The 14,599-nt window shown below is 31.6% G+C and overlaps 1 protein-coding gene across 3 annotated transcripts in view; it reads left to right on the top strand.

Moving 5' to 3' along the window:
* The first annotated feature begins 2,692 nt into the window (after positions 1 to 2,692).
* LOC108685336 (nuclear factor of activated T-cells 5) overlaps positions 2,693 to 14,599 on the top strand; it is a 44,434-nt gene continuing 32,527 nt past the window's right edge. For all 3 annotated transcript variants that reach the window (XM_018190077.1, XM_018190076.1, XM_018190075.1), the window contains exon 1: positions 2,693 to 2,893. In XM_018190077.1, the coding sequence (XP_018045566.1) occupies positions 2,812 to 2,893 (82 nt within the window). In that variant the 5' untranslated portion in view covers positions 2,693 to 2,811. The remainder of the gene's footprint in view (positions 2,894 to 14,599) is intronic.

The raw sequence follows: 14,599 nt of genomic DNA, 5'->3' as shown, positions 1-14,599 counted from the left end.
AGTTGAAGCGTTATATTATATATATATATACACACATATATATACAGGGCTCATATATATACAGGGCTCACAAAAAAGCATTTATATAATAAATAGTACATAATATAGAGTAAAAAGTTTTAATATCCATAGGTTGAAAACTGAACTGTTTCTAAAAAAATTATAAATGATTTTGTATATTAGTATCATAATTGACTTATTAGTTTCCATGTATCGCATGTGACATGATTTACCTGAATGTTTACAAATCGCGTTCTGAATGCTCCCAATTATGATAAAATTCGCGTAGATGGGATTTCAATCAGGGAAGGTCAACTGGTCTACCATGTCCAATTCATTTTTAACCAAACACCATATTTAAGTACTCCCTTACATTATGCATAAAGAGATTCAAGTTATGCATGTATATAATCATGTATAATTATACATGGATATAATCTTTCAGCTGGAGGTATAAACTTTATAAGAATTGAAGTAATTTCTTGATGAATATTACGATCAAAGTCCACAGTGGGCTGTGTCGGCATTGCCGACCTAGATAACATTTATGTTGCATAAGTATTGCATATCTAAAAGACGTCTTTTTTAAACATAAGACATCTAAAAGACTTTTAGATATCTTATGCAACATAAATGTTATCTGGGGAGTTGCCTGCTATACAATGTCAGTATTGCTCAACATGATTACCAATGTTGACACGACTCGAGCAATGCAGGTACTGCCCACTATATGGACTTTGTCCATAACATATTCACTAAGAAATCAATTTTAGAATCAGTCTCCAGCTGAAAGATTATATCTATGTAGTATATGCATGATGGGCTTTCTTTATACGTAATGTGAGGAAATATTTAAACACGGTCAAAGGTGGATTGGACCAGTTGGCCTCCTGATGCCCTAATTTAAATTCCTTAAACTTTTTTCACTCTATAAGCATCATATATTCTTTGCTAATGAATAATTTAAAGAATTATATGACCGAATCTAGTATGCTTATCAAATAATCTTAAAGATCTAGAATTTTTGAGTTCATGATTCTGTAAAATGCCAAATAAGTATGAAATGAAAGGGAGACATATATAGAGTAAACGTTGTTTATTTCTGTAAACGTTAAAGTAATAAGATTTGAGGAAATCTCTTTTTATATCGTATACGACATGTAGGAAATCAATTAGTCAGTAATGATATTAATATACAAAATTATTTATATTTCTCAAAAACAGTTCAGTTTTCGATCTATGTTTATTAAAACTTTACTGTCTATCATCTCGAGTAGCACAACATTCATTGGCTAAATTTTGGCATATATTGCAGGAGATATATTGGATCAATGTTGCGTCGATGAATTATACACGAAGAGAATTTTCTTTTAAAATTTACTCTGAAAATATAATAATTATGATACAATACAATTTTAAAGATTTTTATCATACACTTTAATAAAATTAATCGAACTTATATTTTATACTTTATTGTAGTTTTATTAATGAATGAGAGAGGTTTACATTAAAATTCCTCGAAATACAATATTGTCCTCACAATTATCATATTTTCAGGATAAACTCTAAAAAAAAATTTTCGTGTAGAGATATAAATGCTGAATGGTTTTTTGTTTTGGTTAAGCACCCTATATAAATAAACATTTTTTTATATATATAAATATATATTCATATATATAATTATGTATATAAATATAATGCACGGAGACGAGATTGTCGTACTGCGATATATCAATCGTGTTTTGCACTGGCTGCCTTCGATATAATCTTTTGTTTTCTGTTCGAGGTAGTGTGTGTGTCAAACAAGAATCCCATTGTGTGAAGTAAAAAGTCATACACGCATCAGGACCGTTTTTAATTGTTATTCCGTCATTATCTGTGAACTCACTCTTCTCCTTTACAAATTTCAAAAAATTTATTAATCGATATCGGTTTTTCTCAAATGGAAATAAATTTTACACTATAATAAGATGCGTTGTTGTTTATGATTCATTTAATTTTATTCAATAATCAATATTTTCTTTTATTTTATTCAATAATCATTTTAGATTCATCTTATTTTATTTACTAATCAATATTTCTACTAATCAGAAATAATTTTTAAAAATATTTTCCAATAACTTTCCACGTTTAACTTCGAAAAGAGGAGATACAAAAAAATTTTAATAACATCACGCAATCTGTTTGAATACAATTTCTTTTACCTAAGAAAAAATTTTAAAAATAATTTCAAATAAAATAAATCTCTTTTATGAGAACTGATAAGAGAATTTTGAAGCACCAGGGAAGGATATTCATAGATCGAGGACAATCGAGAGTATCGTGAAATGTTTGAATACAATTTTTTTTACCTAAGAAAAGATTTTAAATAATTTTAAATAAAATAAATCTCTTTTGTAAGAACTGATAAGAGAATTCTGGAGCAACAGAGAAGGAACATTGACAGATCGAGAACAATCGAGAACGTCGTGACAGGTAGGCTCGCGGCGATCATGTGACGGGCGCGCGCACGATGCGCGACGGTCCTGACACGTGGCGGGTGCGCGCGCGGGTGCAGACGACTTGCCGCGTGACGTCAGCGGCGCGCAGCGACGAGCGGACGAGTGACGGCATGGCCACGAGCCAAAGGCCGAGCCGAGCGAGTGGCCGAGCCAAGCCGAGGCGAGCCGCGAGCGGCGTGACCGCGGTGGCGGTGCTGCGGGGCTTCACCAGTCGAGCAGTGGAGAGCAAGCAAATATGGCCGCCGTACGGCCACATAATAATGCGTAGCGGATTCGCCGCCGTTGGAAGCGATCGCGTGCGAGTGCGTGTATGATGTTGCTGAAGGATCGGACTGCGACGACGAAGAAGTATCGCAGGCATCATGGAAGAAACGGTGCCAGATCCGCGGCCGGTAAGTGCCAATCGAGCGATCGCTACGCACAAAACCCGCGAGATCGCCGCACGATTCTCACTCACTCCGTCTCTCTCTCTCTCTCTTTCTCTCTCATTTCACCTCCCGCTCATCCCCTTCATGCATTTAGGTTCTCCTCCCCCCCCCCCCTCAGCCGCTCGTCTATGCGAGTGAGCCTCCTGCTCCCCGCGATATCGACCATGTATATAAACACACTGAACACACCAGCTGGAGCGATGCACGACAGTGAGCCGCGTCCCAGCAAATGAGAATGGATTGAAATGGATTAAAATGGATTCAGATTTTCAGAAATACAGATTCGTGAATGTTCAAATGAAAATCTTTTTCAATCCTGAATGCAATTTTTATTCATTTATATGAATTGCATAAAGCAAATGTCTATGCCTTTTCAATCTTGAATACATTTTTATTCATTTATTGCATGGAGCATATTTTTACCTTTCAATCTAAAAATAATATTAGCATTTTCTGTCGTGAATACTACTCAATTCAGAATTGTGAGTAGGAAGTACAGTTTTTTTTAATTTAGTTAAATTCAAAAATAATATCAACAATTTCTGTGCAACGTGAATACTGCTCAATTCAATATCCTGAATATGAAATGCAGTTTTTCAATCTAATTGAATAAAAAAAAGTTTTTAATTAAAAATGAACCATAAATGCTACTTAAATAATTTAAAATTGTAAATAGGAAATTTTTTATTTTAATCCAACTAGTTCAAAAAAGTTGTAACGTAAAAATAATTGAGCTGTGTTCTTTTGTTTCTTTTCGATTAGAAATACAATGAATGAATATCAATGTGAACACTCGCAAACCAAATCGAACACAGCCCGAATATTAGGCTAATCACAGCGCGCGACATCGGCCAAGCAAGATTAGTTTATCCGACATTTATTTAATGTTGTTTTATAGTAATGTAAATTATTTATATTTTATTATATTTGTCAAATGATGATATTTTTATTATATCTATATGATTCGTTAATAGCTTAGCTGGTTGTAGTTAAAGTAAAAAATGAATAACGTATTTATCAATTGAAGAAGTGGTGTAGTAGGTAACGTAGAGATTCATAATCTAAGAAGTTCCAGGTTCGAATCCCATTAAGGTGTGTTTTTTAATACCAATTTAAAGTAGTTAATTTCAGGTATAATTATTATAAATGTCTTAGAAATAAAATTTGTAACTCCTTAAATATGAATGTATTTTTTTTCGAATATTAAATTAATGTCGGCTCGGATCCATTCAATCTAAAGTACGCATTAAAAAAGTTTTAATCCATTTTAATCCATTGTCGTTTGCTGGAGTGATAAATCGGGGGTCTGTCTTAGACACAAGCGCAAGATTCAAACTTGCAACGAGCATTATCGCATTTCGTGTCACAATATTTTTTTTCCAAATCACCTCCACATTTTAATCGTTCAAACAAAGATACGGGTGTCGACGAGACATCGTATTACGTTTCGCCGTTGTTCGTATAGGAGGGATAGTCGTACTCCATGAATACCGTAAGATCGGTCATTCTTAAGCGTGGTTTACGTACAAACGCGTCCGTGCGTGCAAGGTATGTAGGTATGTACAGTACATGCGATATGGCGGCGAGAGAACGATCCGGATCGCTCTTCCCGGATTCGTTTTTCTCCGATCGATCGGCGAACCTTACATACGCGATATCAGTCGTTTCACCTGGAATCGGATCGCCTCACGACTTTGTTTATTATGGAGCATGATTAGGGCAAAACGCAACGGTCCAAGTGCGTTTTCGACATGCAGAAAGATACGCAAGTAATTACTCTATGCAAGTAATAATTACTTATTTCAAGTCTTTAAAAAGTTCATATATCCGCAAATCTATCGTAAGTACATCAACAGAATTGAATTTATTCAAAATATATTCTGAGTAAGTAAAAATATATTCTTAGTAAGTTTAATTAATACTTCGATCAAGTTTATTAAATTAATAGAAATTCGATTTGTTTGAAAAGTTTATTATAAAAAGTTTATTTCTTTCGATCAATTTAATTTATAATATTTTTCAAAAGAAAATAAATCCTTGTTTTGAGTACATAATAAATATAATTGAGTTTTTTCTAAAATTTTGTAATAAGTATATTTTAAGATTATTATTAGGAAAATGTTTTTTCTTTCTCTAAAATAATCGTTGCTTAAAAGAAAGAAAATAAATTGGGTAATCACTTTTCTTAGCAGTAGATTGATATTTTTCTGGCTGACACAACTAGGATTACCGTATCAACATTTTTTTAACTAGAATTTACAAGCTAAAAATCTTCAGCATTTCACTTGCAATTCCGGACGCGTACAAAAATGCGTGTAAATTAGTAAAATTGGTTAGTGAATAATTATTTCATAATTAATTGCTCATTAGGCATATAATTTAACATAGGAAATTGACCAATCATAATCAATTATTTTCTTTACATTCGTTATTAATTAATTTTTTTATTGCTTAAAATCGTAATCACATTAGTGATTAACGATTATTTTTCAACTATTGGATTGTCCGGAAAGTTCGTGCCGACTAATATATATACCTATATAATTTAATAAATGTATACTAAAATTTAAATTTTCTGCGTTTCAATTTTCCTTCAACATCGGCACGAATTTTCCGGACAACCCAATAATTAAAGCAAAATGACTGATCTGATTGGTTAAAAAATAATTTGTCAATCACAATCGTGCAACAATTATGATTACAGCTGGACAATAAGCTAATTACCTAAGTTTTAAGTCTTAAATCATTAGATATTAACCAATCACAGTTGAATGTGAGAAAAATAATCGATCATGATTGATCAATTTATTATAGATTAATAGACTTTCTACAATAAGTCATTACTTAAACTTTAAATCTTAAGCTATATGAAATTAACAAATCGATTTTTCTCTTCACATTCGACTGTGATTGGTTAATGTCTTATGATTTAAGACTTAAATAATAACTTAAATAATAACTTATTATAAGAAGCCTATAAGATTTAAGCTTAAGTAATGACTTAGAAAGTCTATTAAGGCTTTTGGATAAAAAAGGCTACCGCGAGACGAATCAAAGCAAAATATTTAGAAGCTTCCTTGAAACTTCAGATACTTATAATTATCTCGAACGTCTTTCGAAAATCTCCGGGCATTCTAAAAAAGAAAATAATATCCCGGGAAAAAAAGAGGATCAGCAATCCTACATTCACAGAGATGTCCTGAGAATATTTTTAGGACTGAGAATATTTTTACGTTCAAAGAACATAAGAACATCCTCTGGACATTCCTTAAAGATCTGTGATGTACGGGCAATAAAAATTTTAGAGATTTACCCTCGAGATTTACTGCAAACTGATTTCTTGAAACTTTTGCTGTTAGCTTTTCGTGATCCAGATGAAGATTTGAAGACCCAATTTGTGAATTTTCAATTATTCTATCTCAAATTCAGCTCGTAAAAAGTGAAAAATGTTTCGGGTCATATTATTGTATCGCATTTTTGAATGTTATAAAATTGTATCAGATAAGATAATTGTACCAGAATTTTTCAGATATTTCAAAAATCCTTTGAAAAATATAATGAGACTAATAACTCGATTGACTAAGAAGGTAGTAAAAAAAACGTTAAATCGCGGAAAATTAAGCCCATATCAGATTACGTAATAATTGGGAATTAAAGATTAGAATTCGATCACTACCAGATAATTTTAATCCGTTTCGTTTGGAATTAAGTGTACAACTTTGCTTCCGCCATTTTCCTATAGATGGCTTTAGCGGTAAGTGGTGGTCGAAATAAATAGATCATAGACGTCATACAATAAACTTGGGCATCTGTCAACATAACCCCATAGAAACATTAGTCGATTTGTCTGCATCATAAAGTTATTCTCGATTGAAAATGTCAGTTTACGAACCAAATTCTCGTCATTTGCGGGAGGTTTTAATTTTTTGCTTCAATATGAAGAAATCTGCGGCTGAGGCTCATCGAATGCTCTCAAATACTTATGATGAGGCCGCTATTAGTGAAAGAACGTGTCGTGAGTAGTTTCAACACTTCAAGAACGGTGATTTTGACGTCGAAGACTGGCATAGCGGTGGAAGAGAGAAGGTTTTCGAAGATGCAGAATTGGAGGCATTACTTGAGCAAGACTCGTGTCAAAATCAAGAAGAATTGGCATTGGGAGTGACTCAACAGCCATTTCAAAATGCCTCAAAGCCATGGGAATGACTCAGAAGCAAGAAAATTGGATGCCGTACGAATTGAAGCCGAGAGATGTTGAACGGCGTTTGTTTGCTTGTGAACAGCTGCTTGAAAGGCAAAGACGGAAGGGATTTCTGCATCGCATTGTGACTGGGGACGAAAAATGGGTTCATTACGATAATCCCAAGCGCAGAAAATGATGGGGAGTTCCCAGCCATGCTTCCACGTCGACGGCCAAACCGAACATTCACGGCTCCAAGGTCAAGCTCCAAGCTCTGTATTTGGTGGGACCAGCTCGGCGTAGTGTATTATGAACTGTTAACACCGACTGAAACAATCACAGGCGATCGGTATCGAACGCAATTGCGTTTGAGCCGAGCATTGAAAGACAAACGGCCGCAATATAACGAGAGACACGATAAAGTGATTTTGCAGCATGACAATGCTCGACCCCATGTTGCGAAAGTGGTCAAGATATATATAATACTTGGAAACGTTGAAATGGGAAGTCCTACCCAACCCGCCGTATTCTCCAGACGTTGCTCCCTCTGACTATCACTTGTTTCGATCAATGGTACACGGCCTGGCTGACCAGCACTTCCGGTCTTATGAAGAAGTTAAAAATTGGATCGATTCGTGGATAGCCTCAAAAGATGACCAGATTTTTTCGACGCGGAATTCGTACGTTACCCGAAAGATGGGAGAAAGTAGTGGCCAGCGATGGGCAATACCTTGAATCATAAATGTATAACCAATTTTTTACAATAAAGCCTCGAATTTCGGAAAAAAACGGCGGAAGCAAAATTGTTGAACATCTAATAGTTGAAACCTAATCTCAAATTCATAATCCTCAATTTTGAATTCGTAGTTCGATACGAACTTTAAGGCGAACTATTCGAAAATTCGATTAGAAAAATAAAAAAAAACGAATTGTGATATTATGTACTCAAACTTTCAGTTTAACATTGTATTTCAAGACTGGATAGTCGGCAAACAATTTGCTTGTAATGAAAATTGAGATTCACAGAAAAAATATTATCGAGTACCAAGATCTACCTTAAATATAGCCTTCTTCACTCATTTGTATGAAAAAAAGAAAAGGTATAAACAATGCAACGGTATCATGCAGACTTTTCTCGCATCCGGCTGCAACGGATGCGCTAATCGTTTCGGCGCGACGATTCAATTCGTTAATAAGTCCGTTAAAAATATCTCCGGAGATGTTTCGGCGCAGCTCGCGGCTTACGAGCGTCACCCGAAGATACGTCGCCGCGAAAATGCATTCTTGGCGCGCCGCGATAAGAATAGAGCGATGGGCGGCGAGGGGAAGTAAGGACGATTCGTAATGTGATAACGAATACAGGAGAATACACAGAGAATCACGTGTGCGTAATTGAGTCGCTCATTGTGGATCGTCATAACAGATAATACAGTTACACCATCTCGCACTTTTTCTATGTATTTTATTATACAGTTATTTATGTAAATACTTTCCGTGAACGATCGAGTTCTTAACGATAGAAGTTTTAAAACGTCAAAATAGGCTGTTAAAGATAAAATGTTAATTTCAATTTAAACACATAATGGACAAAAAAAATGTTAATTTTTGCATATCTAAGGAAGTTCGCTATATATCTTTAGATTAAGATTGATATTTTTAACAAGATACACTGTTTGTCAATATTTGACATTGTTGATTATTCGTATTTTTCCTACTTTTCACGTAAATTATATAAAAATATAAAGAAATAAAATAATATAAAAAAATATTAAGGTATATATAAAAATGATACAACATTTAATAAGTATTTTTAAACTATTCATGAAACGAATAGCATTAATATATCATTTGTGGCATATTCATGAGTTGGTCATTATGAGTTGGTCGGAAATAGCTCTAACACGTACATTAGTCTGTTATTTGCGGCCGCAGTACACATTGTTACACTTTCTATATTTAATAAAATGAGATATATAATTTAAAAAACTCGAAGAGCTGAGAATTCCGATAATCTAAAGCCGATAATCTAAAGATGTTACGCTCCACGAAACTATCATTTAGATATTCCGAGATGCGAAAATAGAAATTTTATACACGGACAGCAATAGATTTTACCGATTAAATTCAATCTCAACGATTTTACAAGACCGAGATTGAAGTTTGTTTTAAATGCTCTATAATTCACTTCGGATTTTATGGTATTTTTCTATTTATAATTCTATTTGTGACTACATATTTGTACATGTTTTAAATGATCAAAGATGTAGAGCATAGACTGCGTAATCCGCAAACTGTGTACAGTTGGTCGACAAAAATTAGAGAGATAGGGCACGAAGACGAGTTTCTGTCTCTGTCTCTTTCTATTCAACGATAATGTTATTAGAGAGAGAGAGAGAGAGAGAGAGAGAGAGAGAGAGAGAGAGAGAGAGAGAGAGAGATTGGCCGCTTCCTCTCTCTCATTTTTATTGACCACATTAGATATACTATTTAGATATGGATAACGCGATCCATGGTTCTGTGTCTTTGGTATTAATGTACATTTTATGTTGTACTTCCGATTTTTTCAAATGTTTCTTGCATTAAACGGTACATAACAAAATAGACATAGATATTCTATCTGGAGTTCTAATTAAATAAATTACTTATTCAATATTAATATCAATTAATTACTTATTTTAAGTATTAAAAATTGTTTGTTAACAGTACTTTTAAAATTAAAAATAAATAATTAATTGGTCAGTAATTAAATGAATTACAAATCACCCAAAGCACAGCCTTGAAGTGGGCGTAATATTGATAAAAATCTTATAAATTTTCCTCATAGAAATTTAATATTAGTATTAGCCAATCAATCGCTTATTTTATTAAGTATTAAAAGTATTGTTTACTTTTAATATTAAAAATAAATGATTAATTGGTTGGTAATTAAATTTTTGTAAGAGATATCTTTATGCCCATCCTTTGTGACACGTGAAAAGTTAGCCCACTTTCGATATCAGCGGTGGTCACGTGATTTTCTCAACGATCACGTGAACGTGCTAGCTAATATTGGGTGTGCGGTACGATGTATCAAATAAATTTGCACGTTCATTATCGTCGGTGGATACTCAGGCGTCAGGTAATGATTTTAAGTGCCCGAATTAAGTACTTCGCGTTATCTCGAAATGATGTGCCCGACATTGTTAGTATTGTCGTAAATGTAAACGAGTATCACTTAACGGGTGATCATAAATCATTATACAGTCTGCTTAAATTCGGAATTAAAATCGAGCAAAGTTGGAAGTACCTTTAGTTTCGTTTTTTTTTTTTTTTTTTTTTCAAAAAATTACTGTATAAACTTTTGTTTGTTATTATTATCTATGTTAAATGTATGACTATTTGAGATTACTTCATTCCAAAGTATATAATTATATATTTTATGTGCGTTTAAATAATTGTAATTAAAAATCAGCTAATAAGTAAAGATAAAAGTTATTTAAATATTGAATATTTAAATAATTTTAATATAAAAATATTATGTGATAAAGAATTAAAAATAACGCATTTTATTAAACGTCGACCTTTTTTTTAAATTATATTTGTTAAAAGATATTTTTAAATATATAAAGATAAATATAAGAATTAAATATATATAAAAATCTCTATGTAAAGAAGTTGTTAGATTTAACGCCTGCAAAGAGTCTAATCGAATGGCGGGAGAAGCTTTTTGCAGATCACACAAACGGCGCGATGCCAGCGCGTTAAACGCCTTCAAGGCCTTTGCAATGTAGACTCAATCACCACCAATCTGCAGGGTCTTAGCAATTTGTTTCTTCGAACAATTTCAAGCAGCATCTGCGAATCGCAAAGTATCGCAGATGCCGAATAAAAAGACGCCTGATTCAATTACTTTCGCTTACGTCATTGATTCTTGGAAAAATCTCAAGTATTGATGCGTTGAATATCTTTACCAAAAATATCAGTGTATACATTTGAATTTGTTACTTTCACCACACACCAATACTCATACGGACAATTTTATTCGTTGGGTCTCTCTGTTAATATCAATATTTTGAAAATAATGCAGATATGAATGTCTAATGATATCAGAATTGATGGGAATATTCTTTCTTAAAAGAAATTCAATGGTCTACAATAAAACAAAAGTGTGCTGTTAACCGTAATAATGGTTTATTCTAAAAATAGGACTCCATATTTTTTATATCACACACAAGATATTATAAAGTATTTTTCAAAAGAAAATAACTATTGTGTTTTATAATTATATCATAAATATAAAATAAATATATGAGGTATTATACGTCAAACCGGAGAGTTTTGAAATATTATCATTTTTAATTTTGTTTTTTTAATTTACTGGCGTATGTATTCTACAGATAAAAATATAAGACACGTGTTTCGCGAAAAAAATTTGAGATTTTTTTGTGAAATTATTCTTGTATAGCATTATATTATAAGCAGAAAAACTGCTCGTGCGAACACTCAAATTATTTATACTCATTATACTTATTGTATTTATACTTATTATTCAAATTATTATATCAACTATTAGTCGAATAAAAAATGCAATAGATTATGTTATGTATTTAAAGATCTTAAATTGTTCTATGGATGGATTTAATTTATCATTTTTTAATTTATCATTTTCATATAAATACATTATTTTCTATTTGTTTACAATTGTTATTAATATTTTTCATCCTCACCAATTAAAAATTTTATAAAAATTATCATCATATTGTCATATTTCCACTTTAATTGAAGTAAAATAAAAATTACAAAATGGAATTTGAAATGTATAGTTAAAAAATTCTGTTGTATATGACAGCGTAGTTTCGTACACGTATTGCATTTTTTTTGTACGATTAATAGTTTCGACGTTATATAATAATTTAATTGAATTATATAAGCGACGTTTTTATGAATTTCTACAATTTGCATAAATAACTATAATACATAAAAGAATGTCAAATTTTTTTCGCGAAATACGTGTCTCTTTTTATCTATAGAATGTCAGAAAGTTAAAAAATAATTAAAAATGACTATAAGAAATCTTTTATTTTAGATTGTACATGTGAGAATACAATCAATACTAGAACTAGAAATTAACTATAATGATCGAAGCTGGATCTCTAATGCTTAAATAATTCAATGTAAATTATATGAGTATTATATAAAAATAACAATGTTTCAAAGGTACTCGGACGTGGAATGCCTCATATACAGATAAATATGAAGATAAATGTCTATAAAAAATATTGTAATTTCAAGAATTATTGTCATTTTAATAAGTCATTATCAATAAGATTAATGATTTCTTGAAACTAATCTTTATTCATTTAAAAAAATAATAATTTATTTAATCTTTTCCTAATCGATTACTTGATTAGACTTGATTACTACTAGATTTGAATTCTCGTTTTTGAGAACAATCTTTTAGCTGGGACTGATGCAGTCGTAAAGTATTTCATTACCACTACAATATGTAAATGTACAATAAGGGATATTTGAGAGATAAATAATAAATAGTAATTCTCCGATTTTTCTTCTAGTATAACTCTCATTCTATATACAATTTATTTTATTTTTCCTGGTAAAAATTTGATGCTTTTCAATTTCTCTAAAAGATTGTCTTTCAAATAAGCTAATGAATTAGCCAAGTACAAAGCTCGTCCTTCGATGTTATGACTCGTCCTTTATCTTCTTCCGTGGGTATAATCAAAATATCGTGATGGAACTGAAGATCGAACTTGCTGTTCAGATTTGCTGGATGAGTTAGACTATTTCATCATATCATGTCGCGCAACAAGTATTTGGCATCAGTCAGAGCCTGCGCGTTCTGTAAGTAAAGGGTCTTAAAGCAGGCATCCAAGTATTGGATGGTGGCGATAGAAGTCAGATTGATGAATTCTACGTAATCGAATCACGTCTTCAATTTTGGTAGGATGTTTTCTTTCAGTTTCATAATTTCAAGTCTGTACGTCTTCATAATATATCACAGTGAGTATATTATCTTGCATCACAGTGAGTATATTATCTTCGATATTGCAATATAATTCTTGGCCAAGCATTCTTGAGCAATAAATTTTAGTGGTTTCAGCAGATCTAATATCTTCTTTAACGTGATGAACTCAAAACGTCTGCAGTCGTATGTTTTGCAAATAGAACTTTGTTGATCACGTTCCATAATTCGACGAATCGTTTTATCATGTAGAATGTACTGTTTCACTTTATTTTAACATCCAGAATGAATTTCTTTATTTCATCTTCAAATGTACCTGAGTCTGTTTGACATTGATATAACTCGTTTATTAGATATTGCTTGTCATAAATTTTACAAATGATCTAACTTTATTAACGAGACTATTAAGGCCTTTGCAATTTTTTATAATTCTCTTGTCATCAAATTGATAGTATGAACAAAACAAATTATGTGTCTGTTCTGAATAAATGTCGAGGTGACGACATTAATCACTAGTCTTATTATTAATCACACTGCTGCTTAATATTAATATTAATGTATCATTTTCTGAGATTGATTCCAGGATTATATGAGCAATATATAATCTATAATGTATTTAAATAATAGGATTGTTACAGTCTTAGAAAACCGGGAAAATCGGGAAGTCAGGGAAATTGAAATTGGTCATGGAAAATCGAGAAAAATTAGGAGAGAATATAAAAAAAAGTTTGGAATTTTATAAGAAATTTGCTCACAATTTTTCTTAAACTGCTCCTATTTTAAATAATTGTTATAATTGTTTAAATATTATATCTCTAATATTTATAGTCAAATATGTTCAAAACTAACGCACTTTTTAATAAAATAATTAAAATTTATATTTTATTCAGTATTTTTATTTGATCATTCTTTTTCATCAAAACTGCATTCTTTTTTCAATACTAATTTATTTTTTTGTTGGCTTGAATTTGCACCCAAAATTTTATTATGCTATTTTTTTTTGCATTATTTTTTATAATATAGGCTAGTTTTCCTACAATCCTTGATTCTAAATGTTAAAATTTACATATTTTATATTTGGCCATGGAAAATTTTCATCTGGAGAAATCAGAGAATTTTAAAATTCATTTTCTTTGACCTTTTATAACTCGATAACTTCAATATTTTCTGATTTTATCTTCTATTCGCTATGAAATGCACTCAAGTGATTCCCAAAAAATTTTTTGCTAATGCGACTTCGAAAATCAAATATCTATAGATAGTCATATAATCAGTTTCATTCAGTTTTTGCTTAAAAATTTGGGCCAATGTATCATATTTCTCATTAAATCATTTCTTGATCACATCTTCAGTATACAAGAAATTTTATAAAGCATTTTATAAAAGTTTGATATCAGATTTTTGAATCATGTCCACTCATGTTCAATGATATAAACGATCAATGATCAATACAGATAACATAGAGATGGCATCTAATAGGTATTTTGGCTTGATAATTATTTGAAAGACAATTTATACAAAATTTACA

The sequence above is a fragment of the Atta colombica genome, unplaced genomic scaffold (genome assembly GCF_001594045.1).
Source record: "Atta colombica isolate Treedump-2 unplaced genomic scaffold, Acol1.0 scaffold150, whole genome shotgun sequence".
In the NCBI taxonomy this organism is placed as follows: domain Eukaryota; kingdom Metazoa; phylum Arthropoda; class Insecta; order Hymenoptera; family Formicidae; genus Atta; species Atta colombica.
The sequence above is the reverse complement of the archived record's forward strand: the minus strand, read 5'-3'. Positions and strand labels throughout refer to the sequence as shown.